General features: G+C 41.9%; 1 protein-coding gene across 1 annotated transcript; it reads right to left on the bottom strand.

Moving 5' to 3' along the window:
• Nucleotides 1–10,639: 10,639 nt before the first annotated feature.
• On the bottom strand, nucleotides 10,640–22,144 carry LOC131193303 (retinol dehydrogenase 7-like; the record flags this gene model as incomplete). The annotated part of the gene is made up of 5 exons (XM_058173327.1): nucleotides 10,640–10,838; nucleotides 12,637–12,656; nucleotides 18,173–18,337; nucleotides 19,539–19,797; nucleotides 22,101–22,144. Coding segments are annotated over 5 exons (687 nt in total), but the record flags the coding sequence as incomplete, so codon positions are not given.
• Between the last annotated feature and the right edge of the window lie 1,761 nt (nucleotides 22,145–23,905).

Below are 23,905 nucleotides of genomic sequence, written 5' to 3'. Positions count from 1 at the left end.
GCCAACCGGCTCCTCCAGAGGACAGCAGAGACGACTCTGCCAATAATCCAGGGCCTGATGGCCCAGAGGAGAAGCTGGGAGGAACAAACAGTCCCTCCGACCAGCTCGACTCACTCCCAGGGAATGAATTGCGTAGGTCAGAAAGAGTTAGGAGACGCCCTGTCTACCTGCGTGACTACGTGGAAAAATAACATGCAAATGTTATGCAAAAAACTATGTAAATATGGTACAATGTGTTCTGGGAGGGGAGGAGTGTAATGTATTTGAATTTTAGGAGGGAAATTTGGGCGGGAAAATGCACGTTGCTGATTGGCTGATGCCTCAGCCAAAATACTATTTAAAGAGGGTTTTTTGCCTGTTGGCTTTTGCTGGGATCACAATAAACGAAAGAGCTGTTGTCACTTGTATTGTCTCCTGCCTCTTCATTGCCCGAACTTAACAAAACCTGAACATCATTTTAAAAGAGAGAAAATAAATCCAATTAAAATAGAAAGTAATTATGTTAGTAAACAAATTACAAAAGCCATGTCACTTGCCTTTCAGGAGAGACAAGTCCCACAAATAACATAGCCCTGTGCTCAGTGGTGAGATTCAAATAATTTAACAACCAGTTAAATGACCCGCTGAGTTGGCATGGCTCGGTGGTCATGTGACCATGTGGCCGTGGTCAACTCAATGTCACTCAGGTGGGTGCTTCACCTTAGCTGTTACAATGTAATAAGGGTTAACCAGAGAGGCAATTCCTGTAAGCAAGGCAATAAAGATTAGGGTAGAAACAACACCAGAATGTTTCCTTCCTGCCTTCCTTACAGGATTAGCCCAGTAAAATGGGGAAAAAAACAAAATAAGATTTCTTCCAACAAACCGGTTCTCCGAACTGCTTAGAAAGTTAACAACTGGTTCTCCCGAATAGGTGCGAACTGGCTGAATCCCACCACTGCCTGTGCTAGGTTAAAGTGATAAGGAGCACCTTGAATTTCACCCAGAAACAACGGAGAGTCAGTGTAGCTCATACAACAGCAGTATAATATGGATAAACGGGTCTGGATGGGGAGAAACAGGCTCAAGCTTAATCCCTCCAAGACGGAGTGGCTGTGGATGCCGGCATCCCGATTCAGTCAGCTGCAGCCGCGGCTGGCTGTTGGAGGCGAGTTATTGGCCCCAAAGGATAGGGTGCGCAACTTAGGTGTCCTCCTGGATGATCGGCTGTCGTTTCAAGATCATTTGACGGCCATCTCCAGGAGGGCCTTCCACCAGGTTCGCCTGGTTCGGCAGTTGCGCCCCTTCCTTGATCGGGATGCCTTATGCACAGTCACTCATGCACTCGTTACATCTCGCTTGGATTAGTGTAATGCTCTCTACATGGGGCTCCCCTTGAAGTGCACTCGGAGGCTTCAGTTAGTCCAGAATGCAGCTGCGTGGGTGATAGAGGGAGCTATGCGTAGCTCCCATGTAACACCGCTCCTGCGCAGACTGCACTGGCTACCTGTGGCCTTCCGAGTGCACTTTAAGGTGTTGGTTACGACCTTCAAAGCGCTCCATGGCTTAGGACCTGGGTACTTACGGGACCGCCTGCTGTTACCACATGCCTCCCACCAACCCGTACGCTCCCATAGAGAGGGACTTCTCAGGGTGCCGTCCGCCAAACAATGCCGGCTGGCGGCCCCCAGTGGAAGGGCCTTCTCTGTGGGGGCTCCCACACTCTGGAACGAGCTTCCCCCGGGTTTACGTCAAATACCTGACCTTCGGACATTCCGTCGCGAACTGAAGACACACCTCTTTATCCGCGCGGGGCTGGCTTAAATGGAATTTTAAGGTTAAATTTTATTAATTTTAAACGGAGTTTTTTAGTTTATGGCAAATTTTAATGTTCAGGCTAATTTAAATAAGTTTTTTAAATTGCATTTTAACCTGTATATTGTATTGTTGGTTTTATCTTGCCTGTACACCGCCCTGAGTCCTTCGGGAGAAGGGCGGTATAAAAATCAAATAAATAATAATAATAATAATAATAAACGGCAAAGTTGTATGTGTGTAGCTTATTCTGCGAGAGTTGCAATTTATAGATGATCTTTATGGACAACCCCATGTATTTATTTATTTATTTATTTATTTATTTATTTATTTATTTATTTATTTATTTATTTATTTTGTCACAACAGTATATATAAGCATAAGCATGAAAGTAACTATATAATATATAAGCATATATATATAAGCATAAGCATGCAATAACTATATTAATTGGATATAATGAAAGAAAACAATAGGACAGGAACGGTAGGCACGTTTGTGCTCTTATGCACGCCAATATGCTCTTATGTGCTCTTATGCACGCAGTAATCCAATCGGGATTTTCTCTCTTATCTGGACGTTATTTAAAGGCAGCTTCAATATGTGTAACATCTGTTCGTCACCCATTCCCATGGAGCAAAATCAGGGATGTGAGGTGATAGGTGATAGTGGAGGTGATAGGGTAGCATACTGAGCAAAAACAGAGACTGAAAATAATGTGACTTATCCCACCTCAGCCACCCAATCAGATCTGCAATATTCCCAGAAAAATAAGGAAACTAAAAGGAAGGGGGAATTTTTTTTGCCCAGGTCATTCAGAACTGTAAAACTGACTGCAGCCCAAATGATTTGGCAGGTTCATTTAGCCATTAAAGTGCTGCCATGCAACTTCTGCCTGGCCCGAGCTTTCTTGCTCGCTAAGTTTAAAGACTACCTCACTACACATCACTTGGTTTCTGGGAAAATGGACTTGATTTCTCAGGCAGTTCCTGGCCTCGTTGTTGATGTAGAGAACCTAGAATAACTTTATTGTCACTTTAAATGTACACTAAACAGCATACATTAAAATGAAATTTCATTGCATACAGCTGTCAAAGGATCACCACCTCCAATATACACTACATAAACATGACAAAATAAATAAATAAATACCTAATTTTTTTAAAAAATATGCATATACCCACAGACCCACATATATTATATGGCACAGAGAAATAACACAGTCTACTTCAAGAAAAATGAACCTTGCGAGTTTATCAGATGGATGGCGTAGTAAGCAAAGCTGTTACAGAATCAGGTAGTCCTGATAGAAATATTTCAAAACCTCCTCCTGGAGGGAAGCAACAGAAACAGACCATGAAGTGGATGCAGAATGGGACTTTTAGGCTCCTGCTATTGGCCACGCCTGCTTCTCCTCCAAGGTTCCGCCTCTGCGCATTATCACCAGCTTTTCTCCTCAGCTGGCCCACCCCCATTCTTTCACCCTGGCCAATGGGCCTCAGCCCCTCTGTTCCAGGCCCTTTGGTGCGGCCCATTCGCCAAAATACAGTTCACCCTGGGCTTTTGGGTGAACAAGACAGTTCGCTGGCAGCCAGAAGCCATGACACGATCAATGCAGGAGCTAGGAGGCTTTGGAGAAGGTGCTGCAGCCAAATGGCCTCAGACGCTTGTTAAGAGAAGGAAGGGGAAGGGGGGAAGCAGGGGTGAAATCCAGCAAGTTCTGACAGGTTCTGGAGAACTGGTAGCGGAAATTTTGAGTAGTTTGGAGAACTGGCAAATACCACCTCTGGTTGGGTGGGAATGAAGATTTTGCAATATCCTTCCCCCAGGATTGGGGTGGGAATGGAGATTTTGCAGAATCCTTCCCCTGCCAAGCCCACCAAGCCACACCCACAGAACCGGTAGTAAAAAAAATTGGATTTCACCACTGAGAATAGAATAGAATAGAATAGAATAGAATAGAATAGAATAGAATAGAATAGAATAGAATAGAATAGAGAATAGAATTTTTTTATTGGCCAAGTGTGATTGGACACACAAGGAATTTGTATTGGTCCATATGCTCTCAGTGTACACAAAAGAAAAGATACGTTCATCAAGGTACAACATTTACAACACAATTGCTGGTCAGTATATCAATATAAATCATAAGGATTGCCAGCAACAAGTTTATTTTATTATTATTTAAATTTATTATTTAAATTTTTATACCGCCCTTCTCCCGAAGGACTCAGGGCGGTTCACAGCCAGATAAAAAATACACAATACACTATAAATACAATTAAAATACAATTAAAAAACTTATTAAATTGGCTAAAGTTAAAAATTTAGGATAAAAACCCATTAAAAACCCATAGATTTAAAAACTAACCCAGTCCAGCGCAGATGAATAAGTGAGTTTTAAGCTCGCGGCGAAAGGTTCGGAGGTCCAGAAGTTGACGGAGTCCTGGGGAAGTTCGCCCAGAGGGCGGAGCCCCACAGAGAAAGCTCCTTCCTGGGCGCCGCCAGACGACACTGTCGCGCCGATGGCACCCTGAGGAGTCCCTCTCTGTGAGCGCACGGTCGGTGAGAGGTATTCTGCAGCAGCAGGTGGTCCCGTAAATAGCCCGGCCCTATGCCATAGAGCGCTTTGAAGACGTTCACCAACACCTTGAAGCGGAAGGCCACAGGTAGCCAGTGCAGCCTGCGCAGGATAGGTGTCACTGGGAGCCACGAGGCCCTCTATCACCCACGCAGCTGCATTCTGGACTAACTGTAGCCTCCGGATGCCCCTCAAGGAGCCCCATAGAGAGCATTGCAGTAGTCCAGACGAGCGTCACAAGGGTGTGTGACTGTGCACAAGGCATCCCTAACTGGCGCACCAGGCGAACTGGTGGAAAGCTCTCCTGGAGGTGGTCTTCAAAGACAGCCGTTCATCCAGGAGAACACCCAAGTTGCGCACTCTCCATCGGGGCTAATGACTGCTTCAGCCGTGGACTCAGCTGACTGTACCGGGATGCCGGCATCCATAGCCTTGAGCTTGAGCCTGTTTCTCCCCATCCAGACCCGTACGGCTTCCAAACACCGGGACAGCACTTGATAGCTTCATTGGGGTGGCCGGTGTGGAAAATACAGCTGGGTGTCATCAGCGTACAGCTGGTACCTCACACGAAGCCACTGATGATCTCACCCAGCGGCTTCATATAGATGTTGAACAGAAGGCGAGAATGACCCCTGCGGCACCCACAAGTGAGGCGCCCGGGTCGACCTCTGCCCCGTCTTCACCGTCTGCGACCGGTCGGAGAGATGGAGGAGAACCACCGATAAACGGTGCCTCACTCCCAATCCCTCAACAGCAGCAGGATACCATGGTCGATGGTATCGAAAGCCGCTGAGAGGACCAGGGCAGAGGAACAACCCCTATCCCTGGCCCTTCAGAGATCATCCACCGATGCGACCAAAGCCGTCTCAGTGCTGTAACCGGGTCGGAAGCCGGACTGGAACGGGTCCAGATAGACAGTTTCCTCCAGGTGCAGGGGAAACTGATATGCCACCATACTCTCTACAACCTTCGCCGCGAAGCAAAGGTTGGAGACCGGACGGTAATTACCTAAAACAGCCCGGTCAGGAAGGCTTCTTGAGGAGGGGCCTCACCACCGCCTCTTTCAAGGCGGCCGGAAAGACTCCTCCAACAAGGAAGCTCGTAACCCACTGGAGCCAGCCTCGTGTCACCTCCTGAGTGGCCAGCACCAGCCAGGAGGGGCACGGGTCCAGTAAACACGTGGTGGCATTCAATCTACCCAGCAACCTGTCCATGTCCTCGGGAGTCACAGGGTCAAACTCATCCCAGACAACATCACCAAGACCGCCCTCAGATGCCCCGTCCGAATCGCCACAATCTTGGTCTAGACCGTCCCTCAGCTGAACGATTTTATCGTATAGATATCCGTTAAACTCCTCAGCACGTCCCTGCAGGTCATCCCTCCCCTGGTGAAGGAGGGGCGGGTCACCCAAACAGGGCAGCTGGGCGGTTATCTGCCGGCGCAATGAGGAGGCGTGAGCGCCTCGCTTCCCTCAGTGCCACTAGGTAGGTCTAGTATAGGATCTAACTAGTGTCGATCAACCTCTGGGCGGCTGGACCTCCAAGAACCTTCTAGGCGTCTTCTCCGGCGTTTCATCCCCCTCAGCTCCTCGGAGAACCAAGGAGCCGGTTGGGATCTGCGCCGGGTCAGAGGCCGCAGAGGCACGACGCGGTCTAAAGCCCCAGCCGCAGCCCGTTCCCAGGCTGCAGCTAGTTCCTCTGCCGTGCCGTGAGCCAGACCCTCAGGAAGTGGCCCAAGCTCCGTCCGGAACCTCTCTGGGTCCATCAGGCGCCTGGGGCGGTACCACCGTAATGGTTCCGTCTCCCTGCGGTGTTGGGTGGCGGTCAGAAAGTCCAGGCGAAGGAGAGAGTGATCTGACCATGACAAAGGTTCTGACTATATCTCCTTTAAGTCCAGATCCTCAACCACTGACCAGAGACAAAATCAGGTCCAGTGTGCCTCCCCGATGTGAGTGGGGCCATCCACTACTTGAGTCAGGTCCAAGGCCGTCATGGAAGCCAAGAACTCCCGAGCTACTATGTGACGACGGCAGATGGCAGTTAAAGTCCCCATGACTAAAAGTCTGGGGTCTCCTCACCCGCAAGCACCTCCAGGAGCTCGGGCAGGCAGCTGTCACGCAGCAAGGAGCCAGTCCCATCTGACATCTATGACCCCACCTCACAAGAGGATTCACACCCGGCAATCTGAGGTACAGTGGTCTCCCTCGGCTCTAGACTCTCTTTAATAACAACGCCACCCTCACCTACCCTGGGCCCTCGGCTGATGGAATGCCGGAAACCCGGTGGGCACATCTCTCAACCAGGGCACACCCCTTCAGTGCCCAACCAGGTCTCCGTGCGCCTGTAATATCCGCACCCCTGAATCAGATCATGTATTAGGGGCCTTGTTAACCACGGACCGTGCGTTGCATAACATCAGGCGAAGGCCCAGGCTCTGAGGTCTTGACCATCCGGGGGCAGGAAAAGTCAGGATCGGGGCACGCGATCGCCTGCATACATCGAGCGTGACCCCTATCGTCGATCCCCCTTCCGCCATATCTGCCCCTCCACTTACCGTGCAGATGGACTCACCCTCACAAAGGAACACCTCCCCCCATAACCTCCGAACCCATTTGATAGTCGCCACGAGCATGCGCTGGAACTGGTTTCCCTCGACGGCAGCTACCCCCATCACCGCCCTAACCCTCCACCCCTTAAAATACCCTGTCTAAAACCCCAAAGGCTCTTTCTTCTCTGCCACCTCTGTGGGTCCCAAGACCCGTCATTGAGGCCGCCCTTGGTAGCGATGGGCCATTCCTGCGGTGAGGGGCACCTCATAGCGCAGAGTTCATGTACAGTGTAGCGCATAGAAAAGTGCGAATCGGCGAGGGATGCTAAGATGGTAAAATCCCAGAGTAATAAAATGGTGAATCTTCCAGCGGATTGTCCAGTTGGTAGGAGGACAGATGGAGCAGGAACCAGATAACGATGACAAAGCAGGAACAGACAGGCCGGCAGTCTCCATAGTGAGCCTATGGAAAACAGTTCTACAATAGCTCTTGATCAAGTAGAAATGGCTATCGGTCTGTCAAAGTCCATAGACCAGTCCAAACTAGTCCAATCCAGTCCAAGACCCGCGGATGAACATGCATGACCACCCAGTTTAGGTGACCCAAAGTCCGGTATGGGGGGGGAAGGTGGAAAATACGATGGAACAAGCCAGGCCACAAGGGGCCATTTGATGACACGCGATGTAAAATGCGATGTAACAGGCCAGAAGAGGGGACAAACCTCAGCCACGGCTCCGGCCTCCTCTCCCACCGAGGCCTCACCACGCCCATCACCGGTGGAACTGCCAGATACAGGGCGCCACAGGCGTCGCAGTCCACAAGGCCCGGGCGCAACCAGCACCGATGGAACTGGCGCCGATGGAACTGGCGCCGATGGAACTGGCGGGCCTACCGATGACGGCGGGCGGATTCACGCCAGCTGGAACCAGGCCGAATCCACACCGCGGCCACTGAGCCAGGAATTATTTGTTTAGCAGAGTGATGGCCTTCGAAAAAACTGTTCTTGTGTCTAGTTGTTCTGGTATGCAGTGCTCTATAGCGCTTTGAGGGTAGGAGTTGAAACAGTTTATGTCCAGGATGCGAGGGTCTGTAAATATTTTCACGCCCTCTTCTTGATTAGGCAGTATACGTCCTCAATGGAAGGCAGGTTGGTAGCAATTATTTTTTCTGCAGTTCTAATTATCCTCTGAAGTCTGTGTTTTTCTTGTTGGGTTGCAGAACCGAACCAGACAGTTATAGAGGTGCAAATGACAGACTCAATAATTCCTCTGTAGAACTGAATCAGCAGCTCCTTGGGCAGTTTGAGCTTACTGAGTTGGCGCAGAAAGAACATTCTTTGTTGTCCTTTTTAATGATGTTTTTGATGTTAGCTGTCCATTTGAGATCTTGCGATATGATAGAACCCAGAAATTTGAAGGTTTCTACTGTTGATACTGTGTTGTCAAGTATTGTGAGAGGTGGAAGTATGGAAGGGTTTCTCCTAAAGTCTACCACCATTTCTACGGTTTTGAGTGTGTTCAGTTCCAGATTGTTTTGGTTGCACCACAAGGCTAGTTGTTCAACCTCTCGTCTATATGCGGATTCGTCATTGTCTCGAATGAGACCAATCACTGTTGTGTCATCTGCAAACTTCAGTAGCTTAACAGATGGATCGTTGGAGATGCAGTCATTGGTATACAGAGAGAAGAGAAGTGGGGAGAGCACACAGCCTTGGGGGGGCCCTGTGCTAATTGTACAGGTATTTGATTTGATCTTGCTTAGCTTCACCTGCTGCTTTCTGTTTTTTAGGAAGCTTGTGATCCACTTACAAGTCTGTTCCGGTACCTGTAGCTGGTTTAGCTTAGTTAGAAGAATGTCTGGAATGATGGTATTGAATGCTGAACTAAAGTCTACAAAAAGGACCCTTGCATAGGTCTTTGGAGACTCAAGATGTTGTAGGATGTAGTGCAGAGCCATATTAACAGCATCATCTGTTGGTCTATTTGCTCGGTATGCAAATTGCAAGGCGTCTAACAGCGGATCCGTGATGGTTTTCAAGTAGGAAAGCACTAGCCTTTCAAAGGTTTTCATGACTACAGATGTTAAAGCAACTGGTCTGTAGTCATTCAGTTCCTTGATGGTGGGCTTCTTCGGCACTGGGATGATGGTAGAGCGTTTGAAGCAAGAAGGAACATAGCACATCTCTAGTGATTTATTGAAAATATGGGTGAAGATGGGGGCCAATTGGTCAGCACAGACTTTTAAGCAAGAAGGAGTTATCTTGTCTGGGCCTGGAGCTTTTCCTGGCTTTTGTCTATGAAATAGGTCCTGCACTTCCTTTTCTGTGATCACTAGAGGTTGTGAACCCAATGAAATGGGGTCAGTTGTAGGAGGCTTGGCTGTTGTTGGTGTGTCTGAGATGGGGGTTGTGGAGATAGGTGGCTGTAGTTTCCTTTCAAACCTGCAGTAAAACTCATTCAGGTCATCTGCCAGTTGTTGATTACCTTCAGCCTGGGAAGGAGGTTTGCCATAGCCGGTGATATTTTTAAGAGTTTTCCACAAGTTTGCTGGTTCATTTGCTGAAAACTGATTCTTTAGCTTTTCAGAGTAGCTTCTTTTTGCTGCTCTGATCTCCCTTGTTAGTGCACTTCTGGCCTGATTGTACAGCATTTTATCACCTTTTTGTAGGCTTCCTCTTTGGAATGTTGTAGCTGCTTAAGTTTAGGTGTGAACCAAGGTTTGTTGTTACTGTATATTCGCAAGTTCCTTGTAGGTACACATAGGTCTTCACAGAAGCTGACATATGATGGTACAATATCTGTGAGTTCATCCAGGTCTGCAGAGGTATCTTCAAAAATATTCCAATCAGTGCAGTCAAAACATGCCTGCAGCTTTAATTTTGCCTCCTCTGTTCAGGTCTTCACTGATTTAATTATTGGTTTTGTGGTTTTAAGTCTTTGCCTGTAAGCAGGTACAAGGTGAATCATGCAATGATCAGAGTGTCCTACAGCTGCACATGGTAAAGACCGATAAGCATATTTTAGTGTTGTGTAGCAATGGTCTAGAGTATTCTTGCCTCTGGTGGGACAATTGACATGCTGAAAGTATTTTGGTAGCTCTTTCCTTAAGTTTGCCTTGTTTAGATCTCCCAAAACAATGGCCAGTGAATCAGGGTGTTAAGATGCTGTTTGTTAAAATGCTCTCAGTCGTGCCTCAGTAAAAACTGGCCAAGACAGAAGGAAAAAGATGTGCTCTCCTCATCCGACGCAGGAAATGTAGACAGTCTGGAATATTAGTACAAAGGTACCTCCCTTCCTAGAATCACATAGGTCATTTAGTTAGTTCAGTTTTGGTCTTCAACTCCCAGAATACCCCAACCAGTTGGTGAATTCTGCGAGTTGAAGTCCGCCAGGCTTAAAGTTGCCAAGGCTGGAGACTCCTGATTTAGGGCATCTATTCCAACACCCACTCCATCCAGAAATCCAAATGAAAGCATAGTAGGTATAGTAGACGACTTCCTAATCTCTTATTTTAAGAGGAATAAACAAACAATAACTTTTTGCAAATCTTTCTGATCCTTTATTTTAAAGATTGAAGACTTTTTAGTTCTTAAACAACGTGGCTGAAAATATACATTACTCTTGCATCAATGAAATTGTCTTACCAGTTTTCACTAAGACTGAAATTAATTTGTTTGTTCATTTGGACAATGGTAATACTTTTTCTGCAATAGAATTTACATGGCTTGTGCTGGCTTTGAAACACAAATACCTACAAAGTAATCTGTTATTGCACTTGGCAAATAAGAGGCAGGCAGGTAAAGGAGTTTTGCATCCCAGCCAGCCAAGTAACGGGTACGAGGATAGTGAGATGTCAAAGCATGTTCTATGCAATTGGTGACCAAATAGAGCTCCATATTGTTTGTCTTCATCAGACTGGGGATAAATTTGAGATCTAAGAAATTTGAAACAAAAATCAGTCCATAGATTATCTTTCTGTAGTAACTTCTATGCTATATTTTATATAGAAAAAATATGAGGATTTGAACTCTCTATTCTGGGAAAAAGGTATAGTGGGAGATAAGGTGTCAGCGTGTGTGTACAATGAAGAGCAACAGAAAGGTCCTCTCTGGTTGTCATCCCAAGGAGTAGCTGAAGATAAGATGCTTCAAAAATGGAATGGCTATGCGATTGGTAGGGACTCTCAACTCAAAACTTTGGCCTATTATGAGGTGACATGACAAAGTCACTTTAAGCAAAATGAATAAAGTGTTGTTGTTGTCAGCCAATCTGTGGTTATTTATTGTGTTATTTTATTTGTAATATCCCAAGATGGAGAAACATGGGATTTTCTACCTGCTGTGGGAAGATAACTTGGCTAGTTAGCATCTTCACTCCCAATGAGGAGATGAAGGTCAGCTGTTACTGATTTACTTCAAGCAGCCAAATGTCTTGTGTTGGCTTTGGTTACCTTTATGATTCCTGCTCCTGCTGCTTCTGGATAACACATACACAGACAAAATTTATTCTTCCGCGCAGGGCTGGCATAAAACGGGTTTTATTAGGATTTTTAATGGGGTTTTATGATGTTATGTATTTTATATTTAAATTATCGGCTAAATTGAATAAGCTTTTTAATTCTGGTTTTATTGTATTGTATTTGATTGTTATTTTATCTGGCTGTCAACCACCCTGAGTCCTTCGGGAGAAGGGCGGTATAGAAATTAAATTATTATTATTATTATTATTATTATTATTATTATTATTATTATTATTATTATTATTATTATTATTATTATTATTATTATTATTATTATTAAAACCCTTTGCAAAATTTTTTTTATTTTTCCATAATATTTCCCACAATTTGACCAGTGTACAATACAATCACTTAACCAACAATCAGTCCTATACTCAAATTATACTCAGTCAGGACTGCTCGACTGCCACTCCCCCCTTTAATCCTTTCTTCCCTTCTCATCCTTCTTAAACTTCCCCACCACCTTCTCCTCGCTTTCCTACTTCCTCCTCTTTCCCACTTCTCACTACCATCCTTTCTAACCCTCTATCTCCTTCTTCTCCTCCTCCTATCCTTTCTTCTCCTCCTTCTTTCCTCCCTACCCACCTACCTACCTACTTTCTTCCTTCTTTACTCCTCTTTCCTTACCCTTTCCTTCGGGAGTGTTTGCCGAGCAGTCCCGACATTACACCATTCCAACTTGTTTAATTCTACCATTATTCCTGTACAATGGCAACCAATCAATTTATAGTCTTCCCTTCCCGCCTCCTTCCCCGAGACTTCCCAGAACAGAATACAGGGTATTGTAACTAACAAACATAATCTAAAATATAACATAAAACATATTCCATTTCACACCATCACACTATCAATTCCCTTCTTTCTTAAACTAATACATAATAATTCCTAACTTCACTCAAAAACTAATTGATATTTTTTAATCTGATACTTATTTTGAATATAATCAATCCACTTCCTCCATTCCAATATATATTTTTCTTGTGTACAAGAAAAGTAGGCAGAAATTTTTGCCATTCTGCCATTTCTGCTAAATTTGATACTTTACTAATCCATTCTCCAATTGTAGGTAAGTCTTCTTTCTTCCAATATTGTGCAATCAATAATCTTGCAGCAGTTATTAAATTCAGAATCAGTTTTGTCTCTATAACAGTGCAATCTGAGATTATTCCTAATAAAAAGAACTGTGGAACAAACTTGATCTTTTTCAAAATGTTCTGCATAATCCACCATATTTTAATCCAAAAGGCTTTAACTTTTTTGCAAGTCCACCATATATGATAATAGGTAGCATCCTCACAATCACATCTCCAACATTTTGCTTTCACATTTGGATACATACATGACAGTTTTTTAGGATCTAAATGCCATCTATAAAACATTTTATAAAAATTTTCTCTTAAATTTTGTGAATTTAACATTCCTCACCCAAATTTTTTCCCATGTTTCTAACATTATAGGTTGTTGAAAATTTTGTGCCCATTTTACCATACAATCTTTAACCAACTCCATTTCTGAATCAATTTCAACCAATACATTATATAATCTCTTTATATGCTGTTGACCTTGATCTTTTATTTGTTTTACCAGATTATCATCACTTTGCCTTATACCAATTTTCTGATCTATTTTCCATCTAGATTGCAATTGTCCATACTGGAACCATGTATAATCTCTTCCTTCATCCTCAATTTCTCCCTAGATTTCAACTGTAATTCCCCTTTTCCATAGTCAAAAGCTCTTTGTAAGTGATAACTTCCATTTTTGTAATATATTATATTCTCTATCATATGTCTGGGGATGGTCCATATTGGTATCTTTCCATCTAACTTATATTGATATTTTTTCCAAATCCTCAACAACGCACTTCTGACCATATTATTCTTAAATGTCTTATCAATTTTCTTGTCATATATTACATATGCGTGCCATCCATATAACAAACCATAACCTTCTATATTCAAAATCCTTTCCTCTGTTAAATTAATCCAATCAGAAATTAAAGTTAAAACAACTGCATCATAGTACAATTTCAAATTAGGCATTTTTAAACCCCCTCTTTCCCTAACGTCTTGCATTATTTTTAACTTTATCCTCGGTTTTTTACCCTTCCATACAAATTTATTAATCCTTTTGCCATTCTTGTAAATTTGCATCTTTCTTCAAAATTGGAATCATTTGAAACAAAATAAAAATCTAGGCAAAACATTCATTTTATATCTGCCACTCTTCCCAACAATGATAATTGTAACTTCTTCCATTTCTCCATTTCTTTAATTACTTTTCCCCACAATACCTCATAATTGTTTTTATATAATTTTACATTCGATGCTGTAATGTATACTCCTAAGTATTTAACCTTTTTAACTACTTCATATCCAGTTATTCTTTCTAATTCTTCCTCTGATGTGTATTCATATTTTTAATTATCATTTTGTCTTCTGTTGATTCACTTTAAACCCAGATACCTTACTATACTGATCAATTGTCTCCATCAAATATACAGCTGAATGTATTGGTTGAGATAAAGAAACAACCAAATCATCTGCAAACGCTCTTAATTTATAATCTTGATTTTTAATTCTAATTCCTTTTATTCGATCTAAACCACGTATCTTACTCAATAATATTTCCAAAGTTAGAATGAATAATAATGGTGACAAGGGACATCCTTGTCTAGTCCCTTTCTCAATCTTGAAAGATTCTGTTAATCCACCATTTACTATTATTTGAGCTGTTTGCTTTTGATATATAGCCTTAATTGCTTGAATAAAATAATCCCCAAATTGCATTTCTTCTATTACTTTAAACAAAACTGCCAATCCAATCTATCAAAAGCTTTTTCGCATCCAAAAAGAGGAATGCTGCTGAAACCTGGCTGTTTCCTTCCAAATATTCAAGTAAATTTACAATTTGTCTCATATTATATCTCATCTGTCTCCCCTTAATAAATCCTGATTGGTCATTATGAATTAATTGATTCATCAGTGGCATCAATCTATTCGCTAGTATCTTAGCAAATATCTTATAATCAGTATTTAAAAGCGATATTGGCCTATAATTCTCTGGTTTAACACCATCTCGATCTTCTTTAGGTATTAATGAAATAAAAGCTGTCCTCCATGAAGGAGGAGCTTCTCCTCCCCTTTGTATTCTGTTAAATAACTCCTTAAGTGGTACAATCATCTCATTTTGTAAATTTTTATAATAAGTAGTTGTCAAGCCATCTGTACCTGGTGCTTTATTCGCTTTAAGCTGCTTAATTGCAAACACTATTTCCTCTGAAGAAATTAATTGATTCAACTCTTCGCTTTGATCTACTGTAATTTCTAAAATACCGTGGTCCTGTAAATATCTATCTATATCTTTATCACTAATCACATCTCTAGAATATAACTTAGTATAATATTCTAAAAAAGCTTTTTTAATCAAATTTTGCTGATATACTTCCTTACCTCTATATTCTATTTTATCAATTATACGTCGTTTCTGTTTCTTTCTTAATAAATATGCTAACCACCTTCCAGGTTTATTAGAATTATTAAACAAATTATGTCTTACATATTGTAAATTAGTTGCCACCTGATCTGCCATTAACATATTAAATTGACCTCTTAATATATTTATTGACTCTTTTGTTTTACTATCTCCTGGATTGCCTACCAATAACTGCTCCCTCCTTTTTAATTTCCTCTTCTAGTTCTTTTCGCCTTTTGTGCAGTCTATTTCTATATTTATTATTCATCTCTAATAAAATTCCCCTCATATAAGCTTTACTGGTGTCCCAAACTATCTCTATAGGTGTCCCTTTATCCATGTTCAAAGAAAAAAATTCCTTCATTAGAGTTTTACATTCATTTACATTTTGTTCATATTTAAACAAGTTCTCATTCATCCTCCACGACCTCCTGGCCTCTTTTTCCCGATCTAACTCAATCCATACCGGCTATGATCAGACAAGGTTCTAGAACAAATTTTGTCTTCTTCACTCTGAAAACAAATCATTAGTAATTAAAATGAAATCAATCCTAGAAAAGATTGATGTCTGTCCGAAAAAAATGTAAAATCTCTCTCTTTTCATTGCGTTCTCGCCATACATCTCTCAATTCTAAATCTTCCATCAAATCAAAGAATGCCTTTGGCAGTTTTACACGATTGGAAATATTTCTAAGACTTCTTTTATCTTTCTGGGTATCCATCACTCCATTCCAATCACCCATTAATATATAAGTTTTATAATCCCAAGATGTTATTCTTTTATGTAAAACTTATAAAATTTTTCTTGTTGTTGATTTGGTGCATAAACTCCTATTAAAAGTATTTTCTCCTTCCAATAAAAGTTCAATAGCAATATATCTTCCTTGATTATCCGCTTCAATTAATGTTGCAGATAAATTACTCTTTATATAAACAACTAGTCCATTCTTCTTTTCTGTAGCAGATGCAACAAAATGTATTCCCAATTTCGAATTTATCAAATATTTCTGGTCTAATGTTCTAATATGTGTTTCTTGTAAACATACAATGTCATTTTAAATTGCTTCAAATAATGAAATATCTTTCTTCTCTTTTGTGGTGAGTTTAATCCATTGACATTCCAAGATAAAAGTCTAATTGCCATTATCAGCAATCGGAAACTTTTGAAGCACCAGCCGCAAATCATATCTTTCTTTGGGCCTTGCTCCTCCCACTGTTTCCGTCTTGGTAATAGCAGATTGAGCCTGTTGAGCCTTTTCTTCTTGTTCCTTGCGTTTGACAGCTGCTCTTGTCATCCTTGGCTCTTTTGGAATCTCTGATCCCATCTTAGACACATCCAACGCTTGTAAACGGTCTTCTTCCATTACTATCACTTCTTTTTCTTTAATTTCACCTTCCTTTCTCCTACCATCCGGAGATGGTGGACTTCAGCCTTAAGCACATAAGCATAAAACTCTTGTGCTTTACTGACTGTATTAAGACGATGTGCTTTCCCTTCATAGTAAACTATTATACCAATTGGGATGTCCCATCTATACTCAATCTGACGTTTTTTAAGTTCGTTCACCAAAAAAGCAAACTCCTTCCTACCTCTCAACATTTTGGGGGGAATTTCCTTTAGTATTAAAATATCTTGGCCGCTGCTTGAATCTTGTCTCCTTTAAAAAGCTTGTAAAATCTCATTTCTCACTGTTCTAGTAGTAAAATAAATAACAATGTCTCTGGGAAGATTTCTTTGTCTTGCTATCCAGGAATTCACACGATAAATTTTATCAATATAAAATGCCACATCTACTGGCCGAACTGCCAAAATCTCTGCAAAGGCCTCCGAAAAATTTGCTTCAAATTCTCATTTTACATTCTTTAGTCCACGGATTCGTAAAGCAAGTTCCATTGCTCTATATTGTACCAAAACAATTTCATCATCAACTTTATCCATTTTACTTTGAACTGCCTCAATCTTATTTTCCAATTTTAAATTAGCTTTATTTCTTCTACTTCCTGCTCCAATAAAATCACATTTGATGCCAGACCCTGTACTGCTGACACCAAACCTTCTTTAACTTCTTTATTTCCAGTCTGAATTTCTAACATCTGTTTTTTCATCTCTGACATTTCTTCTGTAATTAATTTAAACTTATCCTCTATCTGGGAAGTTTGCCAATTCATAGCATCGTTAAGAGATTCTTTCATAAATTCTTTCAGGTTATCCTGAAGTGCTTCCAAATTTAGTGATTTTGTATCTGCTGTATGTGCTGGAGAGACTCCCGGTGTTAATGTTCCTGGGGTTTTGTAACAGTTGACTTTAATTGTTTTGCTGCCATCTCTTAAAATTTCTCTTTAACTTAATATTACGTATAAACCTTTTAAGTCTTTTTTTTCCAGTCTCAGTATCTCTTCTCCTTCTCATTACAATGTTTAAAAAATTTCCAGCTGGCCTCAGCAATAAACAACAGACAGTGAGACTTGTAACACTTTCGTTTTCAACTGTGTAGCTCATTAAAGAACGATCGCCATTTTCACTTTGAAGTCAGATCCAAAACTTAAAAAAAAAAAATAACAGGGAATTGATTGATTACTTGCTTTTATAATTAGAGCTCTCCTGTTTCTGTTCAGTCCGGTATTATCTTCTTTAAGTTAAAATTGGTCCCGGCTAATATTACGTATAAACCTTTTAAGTCTTTTTTTTTTTTTTAAATCAGTCTCAATATCTCGATCTCTTCTCCCTTCTCATTACAATGTTTAAAAAAAATTTCCAGCTGGCCTTCAGCAATAAACAGCAAACAGAGAATTGTAACACTTTCGTTTTCAACTGCGTAGCTCATTAAAGAACGATCGCCATTTTCACTTTGAAGTCAAATCCAAAACTTAAAAAAAAAAAAATAACAGGGAATTGATTGATTACTTGCTTTTATAATTAGAGCTCTCCTGTTTCTGTTCAGTCCGGTATTATCTTCTTTAAGTTAAAATTGGTCCCGGAAGTTGGTCGCGGCAATTAGGTCTGCCGGAGCAGGAAAAAAGCCTCAGATCTGGAGCACTTTGAAGTTCTGAGGGGGCTTAACCCTTCGAGCCCCCTGGTATCTTCCAGGAGCTCTAGGGAAGCTCTACCTCTGCTTCTTTTTGCTCACCACCGCTTCTTCTCCCGAAGAGGGGGGTTTCCGAACTGCTGGACAGCTGATTGTCGCTGTCTTAGCAGTCCAACATGATCCAGAGGTTGGTGACCAGAAAGATCACCTCCATTGCCAACGGAGCCAACCAGGAAGTTATCCAGGTATTGTTGTCCATAAGATTCTTTGATGTGTGGAGGTATTCGGCTGGATACACTCTGTAAGTGCTGTTTTGAGTTATTGATTAGATCTGTGGCAAAGCCCCCAAGTTCAATGATGCTGGTTCTGATTCCGAAAAGAAAAAGCTCTCGCCTGTAATAAAAGGATTACCTTTGCATAAAGACAGCTGGAAGGGTGGAGAGATTAAGGTCTTGGACTAGGAGCTCAGAGACTGAGCTTTTACAGCCACAAATGATCCTTGGGTTGCTTACTTCCTCTGAGTCAACCTAACACCCAAGGTTATTTTTGTGGGAGAAATAGGTGGTTGAAGCAATATATACTCTGCCTTGAGTTCCACTGTGGGTATTTCAGAGTCTTTCCATTTTTGCACACGTAAAAAATCGCAGCAGTTATCATATATAAAAACAATCTTCTACAACTCTTTTATAATTGTCTATCCAGTCCTAGTTTCAATGAATATTGATCTCTATAATTCTTTGTATCTTTGTGTATTTGAACTCAAAATTTCCTGGCTTTTTTGCCAGTCCACGAAGCCTGATAAAATAACCCTTGTGTTTCCAACATTTCCATCATAGATTTAAAACCTTTAGATATTTTTTAGACAATTTTCTGGAGTCATATACCAACATTGCATCACTTTATTTAAAACAAAATTAAGTATAACCCAATGTGAATTTCAGTCCACATATTTTCCCACTCTTGCATCAGTTATGTCCAAAGTCCCTAGCCCATTTTATCATGCATGTTTTCACTTGTTCTTCTTCCATTTCAAATTTCACAAAACATATATTCATTTTAGCCATTATACATTTACTGTTAGGCATAGTGGTTAAGGTAACCAGCTAAAAATGGAGAGGCTCTCAGTTCTAGTCCTCCCATAGGCATGAAAGCAGGCTGAGTGAACTTGAATCTGTCCCTCTCCTCTCCCAACTTACCTCACAGGGTTGTTCTTGTGTGTTCAATGTTCTATTATTATCTACCATAAATCTTATTCTTACCTGTGCATCTGCAACTGTTTGAATATTCTGAGAACTTCAGGACTGCAACCTGCAGGCCAAATTTCTATCTGAAACATGTCCCCACTAATTGTAGCCCAGAAGGACAAAGTGCCTTGCTGCTTCAAGTGTAGTGAGGGGAAAAACATTTGCTGCTAAGCAAGAAAAATAGCTACTAAGTTTACATTTTACCTTAATCAATTGTGTTGTAAATGTCGTACCTTGATGAAGGTATCTTTTCTTTTATGTACACTGAGAGCATCTGCACCAAGACAAATTCCTTGTGTGTCCAATCACACTTGGCCAATAAAATTCTATTCTATTCTATTCTATTCTATTCTAAAGTGTCTGAGAAGGCTTCCACAGCAAACTTGGAGAGGCAATACCCGCCTCCGGGGATTGCGAGTCTTCCCAACACACTAGACAAGTTGACCACTCTCCCACTGGCTCTCCTCACCAGGGGCAGCATCTGGAGTGTCACGTCAATCGGCCCAAGCAAGTTGACCTCCAGCACCTTGGCAAAGTCCTCCTTCCTCAGCCACTCGTTCGGACCAACCAGATAACAAATGCTTGTGTTGTTTACTAACCCCCAAAGTCCTGTGAGAGTCGGGGGGGAGTGGGATTCACGAGCATCTTCATAATTCTGTCTTGGAATAGTCTTCAGTGGAACCCCAACTCCCAAATAAAATTTCTTAATGGCAAAAAAAAAAAGTCAGCAAGAGGGTGGTTTGATCTACACCGTTTTATTCAGATATTTGTCAACCTTCTCTGAAAAGAAAAGTTCTGCTTTTAGACATTTAGGAAGTATGCATTCCATAGGGATGGAGACACAGGTATGTCGTAGGGTTGACAGTGTTGGCCTGGACACCAGATCCTGTGTGTTCTAGTCCTGCCTTAGGCACAAAACCTGGTTGGGTGACTTTGAGCCAGTACTTTCTCTCACCTCAACCCACTTACAAGGTTGCCGTTGAGGGGAAGTAGGAGGAATAAGTATAGGTAGTCTTTGAGTTATTTGAGCCCAAAACGTCTGTTGCTAAGTGAGACGCTTGTTAAGTGAATCACTGCAGTTGTTAAATTAGTTAAGACGTGAATCTGGCTTCCCTATTGACTTTGCTTGTTTCACAGGTGTGATCATGTGACTCTGGGACACTGCAACCATCCTAAATACGAGTCAATTAACGAATTTTGATCTCGTTACAATGGGGATGCTACAATGAGCGTAAGTGTGCAAAATGATCATAAGCCACTTTTTTCAGTGCTGTTGTAATTGTGAACAGTTACTAAATGAACTATTTAAGTTGAGGACTACCTATATTGTTTATGTTCACTGCTTTGAGTGACTTATAAAGTAATAAAGGGAAAGGGAAAAATTTCCCCTATTCAGTCATCTCTAACTCTATGGGGCAGTGCTCAGGTGAGGGAGCCAGCATTATCCAAAGTTGCTTCCATGGTCATGTGGCCAGTATGGCTATATGCTGAGGCGCAGGGAACACTGTTACTTTCCCACCTATTTATCTATTCGCATTTTCATGCTTTTGAACCACCAGGTGGGCAGGAGCTGTAGCAGGAACAGGAAGTCATCCTGTCATGTGACACTCAGGTCTCATACCTGAGCTGTCAGCTTTACAGCTGACAAGCTCAGCATCTTTAATGACTGAGCCACTGTGCTTAATATGCCTACAATAAAGTAATAAAGGCGATATAAAAACCTAATCAATAAATAATTGGAGCCCTGTGAAATATGAAGTAAGGCCTTAAGCTCTCCTAGGAATTTGCTACTCTGGCAGCATCCCTTCAAACAGCTGGTTTGTCAGAACAATACCTGAAATGTTTCAACTGTTGTTTCAGGCCTAAGGAAACAGTGGGAACTCTTGCCCTCCTGTTGTTTGACTTTAGGTCTTCAAGAATAAATAGGGTACCAATTCATGCTGAACCGAACTAACCAAAACAGACAAAATTATGGTAAACTTTCTGTTTCCATGGAATTAATTTTAGTCTAATAATTATAGGTCCTGATTCTGGACAGGGAGAAAAGAAAAAGCATAGAGAACTTGCTTTTACTGAATTTAAAGATCCAGTACAGTATACTGCAAAGGTTTTGAATAATAATGCCACTGTATACTTTTATGAAAGATTTGCGTGTGGCATAGAATAGGCACTTTTGTTTGAATATCAAAGGAAGAATGTATTGCCTTCTTAGAAGATAGGAAAAAAGAGAGAAGAACAACACTTTATAACAAAGCTATCCTACCCAGAAAATTTACAGTGTTTTTGTTACTCTTATTTGAATTAAAATTATGGTATTATCAACATAATTTATGGGACTATTACAGACTAATACTACTGTTTAAGGTGCTAATAATTTATACAAATTACAAAGCAAGAAATGTCAGCCCTTCACACCAATCTTTTAGTTATAATCATGATCAGAATTATTTCTTTTAATGTTAACGGTCAGGTAAATATCCATATCCTTGCATTTCTGTAAAAGAGAGAAATTGCATTTTGATTGCAGGAAAATCAGAGAACCCTATCACATTAAAAGCCCCTAATTGAGGGAAGCATGTTTGTGCTTGGCAGGATAAAAATTTAGAGTTTGCCATTGTTATTTCACAATGTTTCTCCTCCTGCCAGAAAGCAAGAGCAGCTAAAGCAAAGAAGACAACCCGGGAGTAGGGCCAAGATTGGCCCCTCCCATAAGGCTTAAAAGACCGGCAATGGCGTTTGGGCTCTTTGCTGGAAAACAACGTTGATAGCCTCGCTCCTTGTCTTGCTGCATTTATTTCTTGTCAGCATCTTCTGCTTTTGAACTTTTGCCAAGAAAAGCCTTTGGCAGTTTGCCTAATTAGACCAAGGTTGGTGATAAGACTGAAGAATTGTGTTATGAAGAATTTGCTTTGATTTAGTTTGGACTGTTCTAATAAAGTCTGTTTGTTTTTGAACTGATTGCGTCTACTACTACCTACTTGGCCCTGGGTCACAACACATTTCCTCTATCCAGAGCAAGATTTGGGGATTCTGGAACAGAGGTTGCATCAGGCAAAAGGGAGAAACTCCAACTGAAGGGGGGATTAAGATTGACATAGTGACAGAGAAAGGTGGATGTTGATGGAAAGCCACAGGGGTTTATTTTACTGATGTTGTTGAAGTACGTTGGTCGGAGGAAGGTATAGTAGGTCTCTGGATGCTGCAGGAATTGTTAACCAATAGGGAAGGAGCACCTGGCGCCCTCTGAAAGTAATTATATCTGGGATTCCGAAGGTGGCTTGGCCAGCAACTTAAGCATACCTATGCTTTGCTTTTTGCCTGGTGGTCAGTACCTCACGCTGGGCCAGCTTCTGATTTCATCTGATCTAAATTAGGCCACTTACTGGATTGCATCTCCATGTTCTTTGGATAGCTTTGTTCTTTGTTTGTCTTCTTGCTCAGTTTGCTTGTTTTTCTCTTTTCTTCTCTCCCTTCAGGCCTTGTTGAGTTACTGACTGCAGATGGAGTCCATAACACAACATTTTTGTGTTGGCCCCCATACAGTGCCTCCAGATGTCTGTGAAGCTCCAACTCTCATGGATTTTGTAAGATCATTAAAGACACTTTTCTTGCTCCAGCTAAATCTTTATTGGCCCTCATCTGAGGAAGATTAATTTATTATTTTTTTATCATTTTGTTTTATTCTACTGTTGCTTATAGAATTTTAACTCTTCTACAGATTCAAGAGCATTTCGAACGGCACTGTCTATAAAACTGTAAATAATAGGTCATTCTCATTACGTGACCCGGATATGTGTCACCTCCATGGAGGCCTTAATACGGCCACATGACCCTGCCCATTTCACCCTGGATTTTCCAGCATGGCTGACCCACCCACCAGACCACGGCTGGTCCTCCACCGCTGATATACCGCCACCACAACTTCTCAGAAGTGTCTAATTGTGACCGATGCACCGCAAGCCAAATCTTCATGGCCAATTCTCCCCTGCGGATGATTAAACACGCCTCTCTGGGGCTTCTAGCTTCTGGCACATGCCCGATAGAGAGAGGCACAGGGGGCGATGGCAGCAGCGGTACTGGAAAGCAGCGGTGGTTAGGGAGGGCTGGGGGGGCTGCGATGTCACGTTTGCCAGCAGTGTTTGGATGGCGAGGTGGGGGAGGGGTTGACAGAGAGGCTTTGCCAGCTGCCTTTGGATAGCGCTGGGTGGGAGATGAAGAGAGTGGCTGGAATGTACTATTCTTATTACCAGGATCTGTTACCTACTTTTCCAGCAAGGAACATGCATCAATGCGCAAACCCTTTCTGTGGGTTTAAATCAGTGGTGGGTTGCTACCTGTTAGCCCCAGATCGAGCCCATGCGCGCGCTCACAAACAAACCGGTAACGATGGGTTTTGAAACCCGCCCCTGATTTAAATGAAACGTTAATGTTTAATCATGTTTCATTCGTTGGTTGGCTGGGATGAACTTTGGGTTTGGCCACGGAAGGGTGTGCGTGTGTGTGTGTGTTGGTGCGTGTCTCTGGCTGGAAAGGTGGGTTTCAGCATGCTGCTGGCTTACTTTAAAATGATTCCCCACCCCTTTTTTTTTTCTTCTTCTTCTTTTCTTCCTGGCTTCCTTTTCAACAAAGTTCAGCCACTGTGACAACGTCAATCGATCAGATTCTGGAAGGCAAGCAACTGGGTTGAGCGGCGACACATACATACACACACACACCCCA

Source organism: Ahaetulla prasina, chromosome 2, assembly GCF_028640845.1.
Source record: "Ahaetulla prasina isolate Xishuangbanna chromosome 2, ASM2864084v1, whole genome shotgun sequence".
In the NCBI taxonomy this organism is placed as follows: Eukaryota; Metazoa; Chordata; class Lepidosauria; order Squamata; family Colubridae; genus Ahaetulla; species Ahaetulla prasina.
This window is presented reverse-complemented; position numbering and strand designations above follow the sequence as displayed.